The sequence below is a fragment of the Lygodium microphyllum genome, chromosome 14 (genome assembly GCF_053477565.2).
Source record: "Lygodium microphyllum isolate KBCC chromosome 14, Lygodium_microphyllum_v1.1.10, whole genome shotgun sequence".
NCBI classification, from domain to species: Eukaryota; Viridiplantae; Streptophyta; class Polypodiopsida; order Schizaeales; family Lygodiaceae; genus Lygodium; species Lygodium microphyllum.
Window position 1 is genome coordinate 48,028,666 of NC_141148.1, and position 15,637 is coordinate 48,044,302.

Below are 15,637 nucleotides of genomic sequence, written 5' to 3' on the forward strand. Positions count from 1 at the left end.
GAGAAGTCATGTATTTTCTAATAGGTGGCTTAGTTATGTACGTCCAATCTCTTCATCATCCTCCACGCCATTATTCTTACCATCTTTTATGATATCTTGTTTTTCTATGGATTGGATGTGCAACTTATGCTCATATCCCATTTAGAAGGCTAGCTTTATCTCACATACTGAAATCTGTCGGCCGTTTTTTATACCACAGGGCTTCCATAAACCTCATTGCACATGATAAAACACCAATAAGGATTCACAAATGTGTGAGAGAGATTGATAAAACAAAATTGTAACTTACCACTTAACAAAAGGAGCTAAAAATGCATTCTTCCGAGACCTCCATCAAGATGGTTTTGCTAATATGCATGTGAGATTAATAAATCATTTATGAGTGACCACTCAACCCCACTCAAGTTACTTGTACTTTTCTAACAAAACTTACCACTTTAGCATAAGACAGTTAAATTTTCTTGACCCAAACCTACGAATTTTGTTGTAAATGGAGGCAAGCCTATTGAGAAAGTATTGGAGGCACCTAATCAAATGCTCCCCTAATGCTAGGCTTACTAAGTAAGAGGGGTTTCAAACGCTCCTCTTATGCTGCTAGGGTACTAATTAAGAGGGGGGGGAGTGTAACCCCATTGTTCTTTCATGACCAAAATGGTAAGGATCAGCTTTGTTGTATGAGAAGCGCAATTCCAAACGCAGCAGCAGAAGCAAGGGCCCCGATGAAAGCAGTTTGAACAGAACTTATCAATGGTCTGGTGCCAGTAGCACAGCCCTTGATGTAACCGAAGATCAGTAAAGCCACCAACGTGAATCCCACTGAAACCTTCAATGCAAGCTTGGCTTTTGGGAACACCATGTATGGCAAGAGTGGTATCAATCCTCCCAGAATGTAAGAGAGTGCAATCGTGAGAGCGCTTTGCCACGCGCGCCTCGGATCCGGCTTCTCGAGTCCCAATTCAAATCTGTTGTGGTGCACAAACAATTCAAGCCATTAGTCATTAATGCTGTGCTTCGTATGGATATGTTGGATTGAAATCTGATATGAAGACAAGTCATTAGTAATTAATCCTGCCTCAGATGGGTAAATTGGATTAATCAAATCTGACATGCTAACAAGTAATAAATCATGGGTGCATTGCCACTAACAGCGAAACCATGAAACTTGTCATGAGCATATAGTCTTGTGATAGCAGGTACCTCATCATGAACTCCACCCAATCTTCTGGCCGGTTTCTTAATGCCTCCACCACAGGCATATACTCTTGAGGCCGCAAGCCGAAGTTGGATAGAATCTCTCCCACTTCATCCGCTTCTGAAGAGATACAGCAGGAATAATTTGAGCAACCCATCAGATGAAAGTTAAGACGATGAAGGTAGATATACTATAATGTTAAAGCCCAGTGCTTGTTCTTGAAAACATCATGCAGCATGGAGAGCAACAATAATCCACAACACCCACAGAGAAACATCATATGACGCATGTCATCTGTAGTCAAAAACAATAATCCGCAACACCCAGAGAGAAAAACCATGAAGCATGTCACCTGTAGTCAGAAACAATAATCTACCGTTCCCAGAGAGAGAACCAATACTGCCTTCTTTGAGTTGATTAAATCCCCTTCAGAGAGAAGCTTCTAAAACTAGCAAACTTATTAACTGAATATATTGAGTGCAAATAGGAACAACGTCTAAAAGGCAATTAGAATTTCAGAATGTATTCGAGTCTCTTTGTTCGGAGTAGGTTTATCAAGCCACAGGAAGTAGTAGGCCAGCGCTATCTAAAGGAGGGATAATGAAGTATTTTGTTTTGTAGAGTGGTTTCTAGGAAAGGGGGTAAACCTCCAAGCAAGTGTGTTTGTTGCTCACGCTTGGTCTACCTATATTGAGCCCTGCATGATATCCTCAACATAAAATTGCAGTATAAACAAGTTGGATTGTCATACAACCCACCTCCAAATGAGTTGTGAAAGCTTTTGTTTTATTTTGGACAACATACATTGTAAGTTGTTGTGGAGTTTTCAAGTGGAGATAGGTCTTACAACTAGTCCAAATGACCTAGAGTACCCTTGGAAGCTTCTGTGAAGGTGCATGTACAGAATAAAGTGATTGGACAATAACTGTTAGCTTGCACCATGTTGAAAGAATGAGTTTTTGAGCACCATGTAAGTTTGGCCTATTGGCTTGCTCTCTCTTTTCTTTTGTAATGAGTTATATAATATCACAGACAAAAGTACAAAAGAATACAAGTCACGGCAAGGTCAGTGAGGGGACCACTCAAAAGAAACTAAGTCATCTCTAACCAAGATATCAGCGTATTGCATAAGATCAAGATGCCATTGGAGAAGTCCCTTAAGATTTGCAACGTAGCATTGGATGCCCAAGGCGGCATTAAGAAAATGGAAGGCATTGGAGTGACCCAAATACAACAACAACCCCAAAATCTAATAAAGTGAAACAAAATCTTCACAGGAAGTTGTGCCAGACAATGATATTTAGCTTTACCAAATACTCAATTAAGAGGACGCGCCCTAGTCCCCACCACAACATGCCAAATGTTCGAGAGGAGGGCCCAAATCTTTCGAGCAAAAGGATAGGAGATGAATCTGTGACAGGGAGACTCAACCATAGTGGTATAGAAGAAAAAAAATTCCATTATAAATACCCTTGCAATAAAGAGTTGACGCAAGGGGAAGGTCCCCAACCAACATTCTCCAAATGAATACCTTGCATTTGAATGGTGTCTAGTTGATCCATCCCTTCATTGTTGCCAATTTCCACCAAGCTTTAGATTTGTGCGATCCCCTGAGTGCATTAGCTTTGGTGGTCAACCGTGTGTGGTCTTGGATCATGAAATAATAAATCTAATTAACTAAAGAAGACTGAGGGGTCAAACACCCTACAAGATCCCAATACCACCAGGAATAATCAGAATCCAGGATAGGAAAGGGTTACCGGTCCTACAAAAGATTGGAGACTCTGCCCCAAAGATCACCATAGCCACAAGGGACCCAAAAGGCCTATCTAATAGTGGGAAAATACATCAATGTGCATTGGGGCAAGAGAGTGGCATCATCCACCACTGAGGTCAATCCAAGGTGGGTCATGCAATTAAACTTAGGTCTCTCCTCTAATTTGCCCTCCCAAGAAAGTAGATGAGACACCACTAGAATTTCCATCTACATGAATCAATTGCCTATCTCTCCCCTACTGGATGCAATTGGGCCTTGGAAAGTACCATTTTCCATGAGCACATGCCACCATGAACCCTGAATCTTCGTGTTACCATGCCAAAGGTCCCAATCTTCAAGAAAAACACAGGCAATAAGAGTCCAAGATTGTTGGCCAATACATACAACCTGAAATAGGGACCAAAAAAGGGCTGCTATATGGGTCTTCACATCCAAAACCACCCCATCTCCCATGGATTTCAGGGTGCAAACATGACTCTAGGATATCCAAGATATACATACGTACATAGAATCCTTCTTTCATAGCATGAAATGGAAGTGCTAGGTGAAATCCTTCGATGCAACATTGGTCCAGGGCAGCAATGGCAAGAAGTAGGTGAGCATGGGGAGCATAATAATCTACGCCACTTTAAGGTGCACATGGAATGCCCAAGCTTGAGATTTCCAATAAACAAACTTGGGTTCCAACTTTTGTGATATCATAAAAGTATCATCACACAGTGCATGCTCAACAAAATGTTGTTTCGAAGGTAGAGATAAACCAATTAGTTGTCATGTATCAACAAGGTGCAAAAGCAAAGAAAGAATGGGCTGAGTAGCAAGTGCAAAAAAATGTGGGCTGAGAAGGCAGTCATGTCAGACCAAGCATGCAAGGAAAAACAATGACTCCACCATTTAGAATAACACAGGAAGTAGAATCCATGTTGATGGTGTAGATCAACCTAGACATGTGAGGCCCAAAACCCATGACTTGCATGAGATGTGCAAGAAAAGACCATTCCAAGAAGTCAAAGGCCTTTACAAGATCCAATTGCACTAGAACAATCTCTTGTTGCATGTGTCATGTATAGTCTATGGCCATATGTGCATTCAAGACATTATGAAGAATGTTTTGCCCCTTGATAAACCCATATTGGTGAGGATGAACAAGATCGAGTAAGTATTTATGCAGACAGTTTGCTAACATCTTTGCAAAGATCTTATACATAGATCCTATCAATAAAATCAGTCTCCATTGTGTAAGTTTCGGAGGAGAGGGAACTTTAGGGATCAACTTAATCACCCTGTCTTTCCATAATAAAGGCATGTTGCCCAAAACCCAAACCTTTTGGCACATGGCCACCGAAGGTTTTGCCAAAAGAGGTGCATAGGTGCCAAAGAATTCATTTCTAATACTATCCTAGCCGATACTTTTATCATTAGGCAAGTGCAACAAGATATCCATAACTTGACCCTCATGGATATTAGCCTATAGGAAGTCTTGCATGTCGTGGGGAGCCTAATCTCCAACCAAAGCACAAAAGGTTGCATGGGCTTGAGCAACCTGAGAAGAACATGCTTGTTGTGAATCCAAAAGGTTTGTGAAGTAGTCCCTATATGTACATACAATATTGGGGTCCGTCATTATGTGACCATCTACATTTTGCAATCTCACCATATTCTCTCGTGTCGAGGATACAAGCAAGGCTCAAAAGAAATTATGTCTCACAAGAGCTATCTTGAAGACCATCGGTTAGATTCCTAAGCTTAGTTTATTGGTAAGATTGTAGTTGAAAGCCTTGAATAAGTTCACCCAGCCATGTTCACCACAAAAACATCATGCAACAAATAAAGCAATAGTAGAGGACCAGGGATGACATGTCTTCCATAGCATGCAAACATTACCTATTAAGTGAAGCATGAGAAATCCCATATTGTCTTGATACCTTCTGCAAATTAGAAATCAATGTTTCAAAAGAGTCCAAACCCGCTAGAAGAAAGTGACATAAAAATATCTCCAACAACTGGGTCATGTATCCCTTGAAAACAACATGACTCAAAAAGGAAGAGCTGAATCTCAAGGGTAGCCTACCCAAGAGACCAACCGAAGCACCAGGTGCCTAATCATGCCAAGCTGCTTCAGAAAGGAAGATTGTCTAAGTTGGATATTATATTGATGGGAGGTTGCTTGCCTATAGTATTTTGTTGCCTCAAAAGCTATGTTCTTGGTGTTGGAGTAGGCTTCTTATGAAGGAGGAGCTTGTCAATGTTGCCATATGGCTTGTATAAGCTACGTTCTTGATGGGAGGTTGCTTGCCTATAGTATTTTGTCACTTCAAAAGCTACGTTCTTGGTGTTGGAGTAGGCTTCTTATGAAGGAGGAGCTTGTCAATGGTGCCATATGGCTTGTATAAGCTAGGAATTTATTTATTACGTCTGTGTTTTGTAAGATGGGTTTTCATGGGAGTTCAAGTGCTACAAGCATTTGGCTTTGTGGAAGGGGTGCTTATCTTGGTGTTAGCACTCTTGTGTGTGGCCTTGCCGGGGCCACTTCTCTTCAATGTCTTGGAAGGTCCTATTAGGGATTCCATGCGAATGTTTGTGGGTTGTTGGCCTATAATTTTAGTGTTTTTTGTGGCCTTGTAAAGCTCACTTCCAAGTGTTGTATCTTGGCTTATTTCAGACTTTTTTGGGTGACTTGTGAAACTAGCCTTCCTTCTTAGATAGGGCAGTAATACCTAATTAAGTACTTAATTACAGCAATCAATAAATGAGCATAAACTAAAATACACACTTTACCTAAAAAAATTTGGACAATAGACACCCTATTATCCCCAAAACTAGCACCCCTTTCAGTATTTTTTTAACTTATATTGCCAATATTGCGTACAAGCTAAGATTGCACAATCTTCTTTGTTGATCCAGAAGCTCCTTGTTGTAGAAGCAATCAGCAAGCACTTAGGGCCAATCGCCCCTTGATTTTCACCGAGGACTTGCTCTAATGAAACCCTAACTAGCCGAATGTTGTCCCAAATTCACAATGGATGAGCTGGCATCTAAAATTCCTAACAATTCCTTGAATTTCAGGTGCTAATTTTAGTGTACCATGCCCTTGACTAATGACATGGGTCCTGAGATGGCTGCAAAACCCTAATTTCTGCAGAAATCTAGGGTCTGCAACAAAATTCTCATTACTATCTACCAAATTTGGCTAAGATATGTTGAGAATGGCTAAGAAATATTGAGATCTTTTGAGATAAGGTGAGAGAAAGATGGAGAGAAAGAATTCCCCGATTATCCACGCAAGAAAGAGCTCAAACCTGATTGCTGCTTGTACCAAACTATATTTAATGTAGTTGTCTATTGTTGCTAGGAGGGCAATAAATGATTTCGCCAGCCCATGGCTATTGTCCCCTTGCACCTAGGAGGCCTCGAACTATTGCCGCCTGCTCCTGAATGGTTCTCTCTTGATCTTAGCTGTCCCAAAAGGTGCTCCAATGGCTGCAAATCATACCAATAGCTGCTCCTTCCTCTCTCATAGGTTGAATAAACTGAATGGCTCTTCACCAACTCAAAAAACGTTTTTTCCAATTTCATGGGTATTTGTGCCAAGTGACAACCTTCTAACCTATTTTCAACATTATCCAACCATTGAATTAATTCTCATTATTAATTAATTTTAAAAATTAATTTGAACCCTTCTGACCCTGCCCAAATTTAAATGTGCCCACCCATAAATAAATTGGCTAGGCCACTTACAACTTGGAGTGGTTCCCAATCTCTATTGACCCTTAAACTGGCATTAATTAATCAATTGATGCTTAGTCCCTAGTGTCACCAATTGACAATTAATGACCGAACAATTGTCCTAGTGTCAAAATGACACCAACTAACAACCAAAACCTATGAAGCACTTGTCATAACTTTTGCCCTTAGCATCAACTGCATCCTCGGGGTCCTTGGCATGATACCATGAAATAACTACCATGTGCAACATATGTGCTTAACAACCTTGCACATTTGATTATTAACTTAATTAAATATTACTAGCTAGATTAAAGCATCTTAAAAATTTCACGTCCCCATGATAGACCTCCCCCTTGAAACCCCTGCAATTGTCCTTGAGTGCAAACTCCCATAAGGCATCATAGTCACAACATTGACCACTCTTGTTTAACCATGCCATATGCCCCAAAACTTGTTGAAAATTTCTAGCCAGCATAAACATGATATAAAATTGAAAAACAATCTAGAAATGTTGCTAGAAACCTTATGGACTCATGTTTTTCAATTGTTCTGACTTCACAACCATAGTAAAGTATAAATTTAGCGTAAACCATGGCTAAAACTGTCAATGACATTCACTAACATGCTATAAACAATTGAAAACTGATCATTTGCTGATCTAAAAACTGGTCACAAACTGCTACAAATGTGTCCCTAAATTGATCACAAACCGATTGCCAATACTGATAAAAATTTGATCCAAAAGTGATCATAAACTGTTCTTAGACTGATAAAAAAGTGAGTTGAAACTAATCAGAGATTGATCTCAAAATTGAGGCAAAAACTCATGCCAGACTTAGTTTTAGTGCCACGGTGAAACGCATACTCATCTACATACATCTCACAATGACTAGTACATTGAGTAGTAACCTCATGGCAAATATACTGTCAGCACAATACCTTGTATACATACTAAATGCATCCGAGATCCACTACATACGAGAGTTGTTCACAACTAGTTGAGTGGAAGTGCTACCTCCCCCTCCAGCATTACACACTGCTCTTGATCCCTATTGTGTTGAACCTGACCGATCTAAAGTCCGCACTCTAACTAAATGGCATCTAGATAAAGTTGCAACGGCTAAGGATGGTGTGTCAAGTCATCCTCTATCCACTTTGCATCCATTGGTGAATACTTCTGAAACTTCATCAAATATCTCTTACAAACTTTATCTCTGACGTGCAAATGACAGGTGTCCTAGGAAGCTCAAAAATAAAATCCATAGAAATGCTCTGTCAAGGCGTGTTTGGAATAGGAAAGGGTTGTAACAAACTCGACATCTTTTGCCTATCATCCTTTATCATTTGACATATGGTACATATCTTGACAAACTACTCTACATCGTGTCTCAGAGCTAGCTAATACCTGTAGGTGTCCTAGGAGGCTCAAAAACAAAGATGCTTATCATGCTTTATCTTCTAACATATGGTACATATCCTGACAAACTACTCTATATCATGTCTCAAAGCTAGCCAATAAAAGAAATGCTCCATTGTTTTGATTGTGGTATCAATATCTCTATGTCCTCCATATTGAGGAGCATGACTTTCAATGATCACTCTAGGCCTCAAGGGCTTTGTGATACACGATCGTCCATGCATCATTAGAAATCCATCTCTTAGCACAAAGTGATTATGCCTTTGGCCATTGCAAAGTTGATCATAAATGTTAGTAAAGTTTAAATTAGTAGCATAATTCTCTTTCATAGCATCCAACTTAGTGTGATAAATCATGCTCTCAACTGAAATTTTTGTGGCTTATGTGACAATGCATGAGCCACAACATTTTTTTAACCATCAATATCTACAATCTGAAAATGAAATATAGAGACAAAATTTGATGTCTCATATCCTTCTCTGACAACTTTGTCTACAATAGAAAGTATCTCAACCTTCAATGGCCTATTTGCATGGTAAAATCAGCCCCTAACAAATAATGTTTCCACGTAGACAACGCATGAATTACGACTAAGAGCTCTTTCTCATAGACCTTTAAATTTCTCTCTACACCATGGAGAAGTCGGCTCTCATAAGCCACAACTCGGCTATCGTGTATTAGAACAGCCCCAATGCTATTTCCACATGTATAACAATAAATTGCAAATGACTTTCGTAGAACAAGCAACACAAACACAAGTCATCTTTTACTTTAACTTTTCAAATGCTAAAATTTTCACTATTGTCCATCTAAATGGCACATTCTTTTTTTGTAAAGCATGCAATGGAGATGTAATTTCAGCAAACGCACGTACATACTTCCTATAATAAAAACATAAATTGAAGAAGTTGTGGATCTCATGTACATTTTTCAATTGAGGCCATGAGCATATTGCTTCAACCTTTGCAGGATCCATATACGAATACCATTAGCCGATACAATATGTTCCGAAAAGTGAATTTCATTAAAAAAGAATTCACTTTTCTTGTCATTAATGACTAGCCTATACTTATGTAGTTCATTGAATGCAATGTCCAAGTTCTTTCTATGCTCTGCCCCATTCTTTTAAATTGGCAATCATGTCATTAAAGAAAGTGCCCACATAAATCTTCTATGTGACTTGAAGATGAGATCCATCATCCAATTGGCAGTGGTAAGAGCATCCGTAAGTCCAAAAGGCATGACAAGAAACTCATACAATCCAAAAGATATCTTGAAAGCTATCTTAGGCACATCCTCCAGTCCAATGCGTGTCTAATGATACCCACTTTTTAAAATCTATACAACAAAAAATGGCTACCTTGCAATCTATCAATAATATCATCGATCCGAGGGATCAAAAACCAATTCTTTATCATGATTTTGTTCAAAGCACGATAGTCAATGCATATACTCCATGAACCATCCTCTTTCTGCACCACCAAAAGCACTGGAACTACACTAATAGTCAGAGTACCATGGAAAATGCAAGGAATCTAGTTTTTCATGCTCGTACTAAGCACATTGAGGTGCACTATCATTATATCTAAGAGAGGCTCCATACAACAGAGGTTGACTTGGTTTATATCCCTATACAGGAAAACTTGGAAAATGTGTTTACAAAAACTCTCTCTAGAGAGAAGCTCAAAGCCTTTTGTAAGGCTCCTAGCTTGATACCATTTGGGAATTGATTTACCTATTCTCTGTATTCATTCATATCGTTCATTCGAGGGGAGCTCATTACACTTATGTGTGTCCTCTAATGTTTTGGTGTGAACACTCTCTTATCTCACAGACACTTTTTACCTTCTAGCTAGAGAAGGATTTTTTTTTTCGTATGAATACACCTCACTGGGTATGATACTTAGTATCTTAGGGATTGCACTTTCATTCATTCTCACATAGTGGACGTGACCTTCTAGCACTCTTTTCTCTTGCTATTCACTTGTTCACTGTGAGTGCAGATGAGTGTGCATGTGATGATGAACCCTAACCTAACATCAATCACTTCAAGCACACGGTGGCACTATGGCATACCAAGCAACGCATCACAACCCTCAAGTGGAGCAATAAAGAACTCTTTGTTGTCCACATATCCCTGAATGTTCAACCAGAGTTGTCCAATGAGTGGTATGATAGGCTCTACATGGCCTTTACATGTCATTCCAACTTCCCCCACGGGTCCCATCTCATTCTCTCTGATGTCAGGACATGTTGCCATGTCTACAAAGATAAAGTTGGCTCATGTATCATTATCAATGAATATCAATGCATGCTGATCCTTGATTTTTCCCCATACTTTGCATAACTCAATAGCATCATCATTGGCTGAACACTGGCAACATCAAGCACCAATCCCACTAATGTTTAAGTCTTTCCCTTAAGATCTCCCTAATTTTCTAACTTTTCTTGCTTTTTGCCTCTTGGAACATTTTCAAACCTGCCCCTTTTCTCTACCTTGAACAACTTTTTATTTGGCTTCTCCCCACTCTCTTGGAAACTTGAATCCTTCCTGTGTAGTAAAGCATTAGCTGTAGCAACAATCTCTATGAGCTAAGACATACTAGAAATTGTGGATCCACTTGCTCATGAAGGGGTATGGGGTGATAAGAAGTGAGGAGGAGCAATGCATCCCAAAACTTCTTATTGTATTGCTCTAAATTCTTGCATTCCTTGGCATCTAGCGTATTCCAAGCTATCATGATGTCCACCTCAAAGGTACTTGTCAACCAATTCGATGCAAACTATGTGGACCATCACTGCAATGCATTCCCCTTCAAGAAAGTGTTTACCTTCTAAATCTTAAAGGATTTGGTGAAGTTTTCTCTTGAATAGGCAACATCAAATTGTTGAATGAATATCAAAAGCTATCAACCTATCTTGTGCACTACTGAAGGACTCAAACTTCACTATTTTTCCACCCTCATCATAGTCTTTTGCTGCCCCTTTGGGAGTCAAGTCGTCATATACTGGCTGCTGCAAAAAGGCTGCATTTGCTGTATTTACAACATGACCAAACCCAAATGATGCATTTGCATGAACAATACTCATTTCTTGAGTCCCATAAGCATTCGAGGGTCTACGCAGATGCATTACCAAACATGCCACTTTGTGCCCATAACATCAAACCAATGCTGCCATACATAGGATTATGCACATTCGCAACCATACCTAAATTGATTGGGCCTTGCACACCATGCATTGGCTACTACATTCCATAGGGACTTGTGCCATACATTCCCATATGCAGTCCTTGTCCAACCATTGCATGAAAAATGATGTTATCCCCAAAGTATCTTGGCCACCCAATCATTGTATGCATGCCGCCTAGCTGTTCAAAATCCATTGGATTGGTACTTTCATGATGGTTTTGCATTTGCACACCTTGCCTTATAGGTACCACAACTCTTTTGTCTCATTGCCTCTTTGGGAGCTTCAAGTGAAGGATTTGGCACTACCTTCGATGCACCTGGCTATCCCAAAGGTGTAGAATATGACTTCTTACTCTTGCTCTTGTTGTTATTCTTTAAAGTATTAAAAATAAGAATCCTTTGCCAATTCAACAAAGAGATTTGTTGTTGTCCTCATCGAATTCTTGAATTGGTCATCAAAATTTTCTTCCTATTATTGGTCATCAGCCTCATTTTGCCTTGAAGGACCTGCACCTTTCCCAATAGTAACATTTTCAGCTTGCTATCCATCATGTGAACCTTGTTCAAGATCAGGCACATTGCATTTCCTTCTTTCCCATGTGAATATCCATAATGAGAGGCATCATCACTGCTTGATTCCATCTCACTATATGAAGACATCTTGTTGTAATTTCTCAATTGAGTACAAAAATCAGTACTAGCACAAAGCTTTGTCTTGCAATCAAGTGCCTTGGGCCCACCAAATCAAAGAATTGAGTGGTGTCTCGGCAATGGAACCATGAAACCAACCTTCCTTCTCGAATATGGTGGTAATACTTGATTAAGCACTTAATTACAACAATCAATAAATGAGCATAAATTGAAATGCATACTTTGCCTTAATAATCTTGGATAATAGATACCCCTAGTGGCTCCAAAACTAGCACTCTTTCAGTATTTCTTTAACTTATATTGCCAATGGATTGCGTATAAGTTGAGGTTTCACAATCTCCTTTGCTGATGCAAAAGCCCCCATGTTGTACAAATCAGCAAGCACTTCAGGCCAATTGCTCCTCGATTTCACCCATGACTTGCTCTAATGGAACCCCAACTAGCCAAATGTTGCCTCAAATTCACAATGGATGAACTGGCATCTAAAACCCATGACAATTCCTTGAATTTTAGATGTTGATTTTAGTGTACTATACCCTTGATTGATGGCACAGGTCCCAAGGTGATTGCTAAACTCTAATTCCTTAATAATTTTAGGATTTAAGCAATAATTCTCCCTTGTGTCCACCAAATTTGACTAAAAATTGCAAGGAATGGTTGAAAAATATTGAGATCTTCTGAGAAAAAGTGAGAGATAGCTAAAGAGAGAGAATTCCCTGATTTTCCATGCAAGAAAGAGCTCAAATTTGATTGTTGCATGTACTAGACTACATTTAATGCAATTGTCTACTACCAAGAGAGTAGTAAATGCTATCACTAGCCTTGGTTGTTGTTGCTTGCACCTAGGAGGGCTAAAAATGTTGTTGACTACTCTTGAATGGTCTTTGTCTACTATTGGCTGCCCTAAAAGATCCTCCAATGGTTGTAAATCAAATGAGCAGCTGCTCCTTCCTCTCTCTCACAAGGTGAATGAACTAAATGGCTCTTCACTAGCTCGAAAGACGTTCTTCCCAACTACATGGGCATTTGTGCCAAGCGGTAGCCTTCTAAACACATTTTCAGCTTTATCCAGCCATTAAATTAATTTTCAAAATTAATTAAATTTGCATTAATTTCAACCGTTCTGACCCTACCCAAATTTAAATGTGTTCATATATAAATAAATTGATTAGGTCACTTATAACATGGAGTGGTTCCTAAACTTTGTTCACCCTTAGGTTGACATTAATTAATTAATTAATGCCTAATCTCTAGCATCACCAGTTGACACTTAATGGCCAAACAACTCTCCTAGGGTAAAAACTAACACCGATGGACAACCAAAACCCAGCTCACCTAACTTGTTACAATTTTTGCCTTTGACACCCACTGCATCCTCAGGGTCCTTTCCATGCTACCATGAAATAACTATTAGTAACCTTGGACATTTACTTATTAACTTATTAAATGCTACTAGTTATGTTAAAGCATCTAAAAAATTTCATGTCCCCATGATAGCTTGGGCATCGATTATTTGGTGATGTGTCAACCTTTGTATTGGTGTTAATGATGTAAGCATGACAGGCTTTGATAGATGCCCAACCTCTCACTATATCAAGATATGAGAGTTGACCTATGGCATCATGGATAATTATCCTCTGCTATTGCCAAAAGCTATGTATGCCAAAGAAGAAGCTTGCCATAATGTATTACAATCTTTACATGATCATTTTAGAGCTATCTTATCTCTAAGGGATTCTCTTCTTGCTAGATATACCTTGTGTGAATTTTATAATCATTAATTTGTAAAGATATATAGCATATGCATGTGATTTGCACCGCGACCTATGATAAATAATGTAAATAGTATCAATAAAGACAAGAAAGATAAACCATATAGCTTTATCCTACCATTAAGATTTACTTTAAAAGCATCAAAACATGGTATTGAATTGCATTGGTCCCTTGTTTGTGCTCAAGGGTGGTGCCTCCTATTGTATCATGGGCTGCTTGGGTTGGGAATTTTGGAAGAGGTTTGTGTTTTTGGGGTATACTATGGGTGTCCATTTTCTGGTATGTTGGTTTCTTACATGAATGGGTTTCAATTTACAGGGATTGTGTTGTGTTGCTTTGCTAACTCCCAACATGGGGTGGCAAAAAAGATGAATATAACCATATAGAAAGAATGTTTGAAGTATGCTATCAAATGTAGCCCTTACTTATGAATCTTTGGTTGAGGGTGTTAAGCTAGTTGCTAGAGTTTTGGCTTGGAAATAAACCCTCTTATGATTACTTATGTGTGTTTGGCTATAAGACCTATATGCATATTTCCAAGAACAAGAGGAGCAAGCTTGATCCTAAGTCACATAAATACTTGTATGTGGAGGCTTAGGAGAGATGGGATACTGCCTATGGGATCCATAGGCTAGAAAGATAGTCATGGTTGGTGGGCTATTTCTTGCCATGGCACTTGCAAAATGTTGCAGTTTCAATGGAGCTCATATTTTTTCTACCTCACTAGCGTGGAAGTTTCTCGCCATTGTTTTCTTTCGTGCCCTTTAAAACAAAAAATATGGGCCTTGTTGTTTGATATTTGGAGGGCTATGGTTGGCAAATCATTTTTTTCGATCTTACTCTAAGGGTAGAAGCCTTGAGAAAAATGTTAGAAGAAATGGATGATCAAATCAAGATTATCAGACAAGATGTTCAAGCTACCAAGGACCGACAAAAGACGTATGTTGATCTAAGAAGGCAAGAACGAATCTTCAAAGAGACAGACATGGTCTTCATCCGTGTCCATCCAAAAAAGAGTTCTTTGTCTTTAGGAGAATTTAAGAAGCTAAGTCCAAGATATTGTGGACCCTATAAGATTCTCAAGTTCTTAGGACCAGATTGGTTCTTTGCTTGGCCCAAATACCCTTCTCCAGCACAACCACATATGAAGATTTGTTTCCATTCCTTTGTTTTTAGGGCTGTTGGTAGCACAATTGGATAACCCTGAATGCTTTTGTTTTTGATTCCACATTAGGGATATAGACGCACCTTGCTATTAAAAGGTCTCCTACATTGGCAGGTGGACCTTATTCTGCATACCGATCTCCTTTCGAGGGAGGACTTGGTCCCTTGGCATATGACAATCTTCGCTACTTCTTTGTCGTAACTTTTGTATTCTTTTAGTCATCTAACCTAGGGAGGACTTGGTCCCTTGGCATATGACAATCTTCACTACTTCTTGGTTGTAACTAACCTTTTGTAAAAGAGAGCCTAGAGTCATCTTGTAAATTGTAATCTTTTAAACGTGTACTTTCTTTGTAATTAACACAATTGCCTATTACACGCGCGCACGAGAGAGAGCGGGAGAGAGTGTAGTTACTAGTGCGTGACTTGTAGAGAATCTTGTTTGACTTGAGCAGACTTGAGCAGCCCCAGAGAGAGATGATACGTGTTATGCTTAGCGTAGCCCAACATGACCTCAAGGAGGGGCAGAGCTATGGTGCTTTCTTTCAACGTTGGTATTAGAGTGTAGTGATTGGTCTATGCATCGCTTTCAAGGTCTCCATCAAGAGAAAAGGTATACATCTATCATCAAGAGCTTCAACATCTTCATCATCAAGCATCGGCCAAATATCTGTTGGTCCAAAGGCTTACACAGTGGTCTTTGGCTTTAAGTTTGGTGTTTTCAAGGTTGTTCGTCAATCCAAGAG

The 15,637-nt window shown here is 39.3% G+C and overlaps 1 protein-coding gene across 1 annotated transcript in view; it reads right to left on the reverse strand.

Moving 5' to 3' along the window:
- Positions 1-333: 333 nt before the first annotated feature.
- Positions 334-15,637, reverse strand: part of LOC148025576 (vacuolar iron transporter 1-like) — a 41,618-nt gene continuing 26,314 nt past the window's right edge. Inside the window, exons 3-4 of the mRNA XM_087692103.1 lie at positions 1,198-1,312; positions 334-962 (exon numbers count right to left, since the gene is read on the reverse strand). Coding sequence (XP_087548229.1) covers positions 662-962; positions 1,198-1,312 — 416 coding nt within the window. The 3' untranslated portion in view covers positions 334-661. The remainder of the gene's footprint in view (positions 963-1,197; positions 1,313-15,637) is intronic.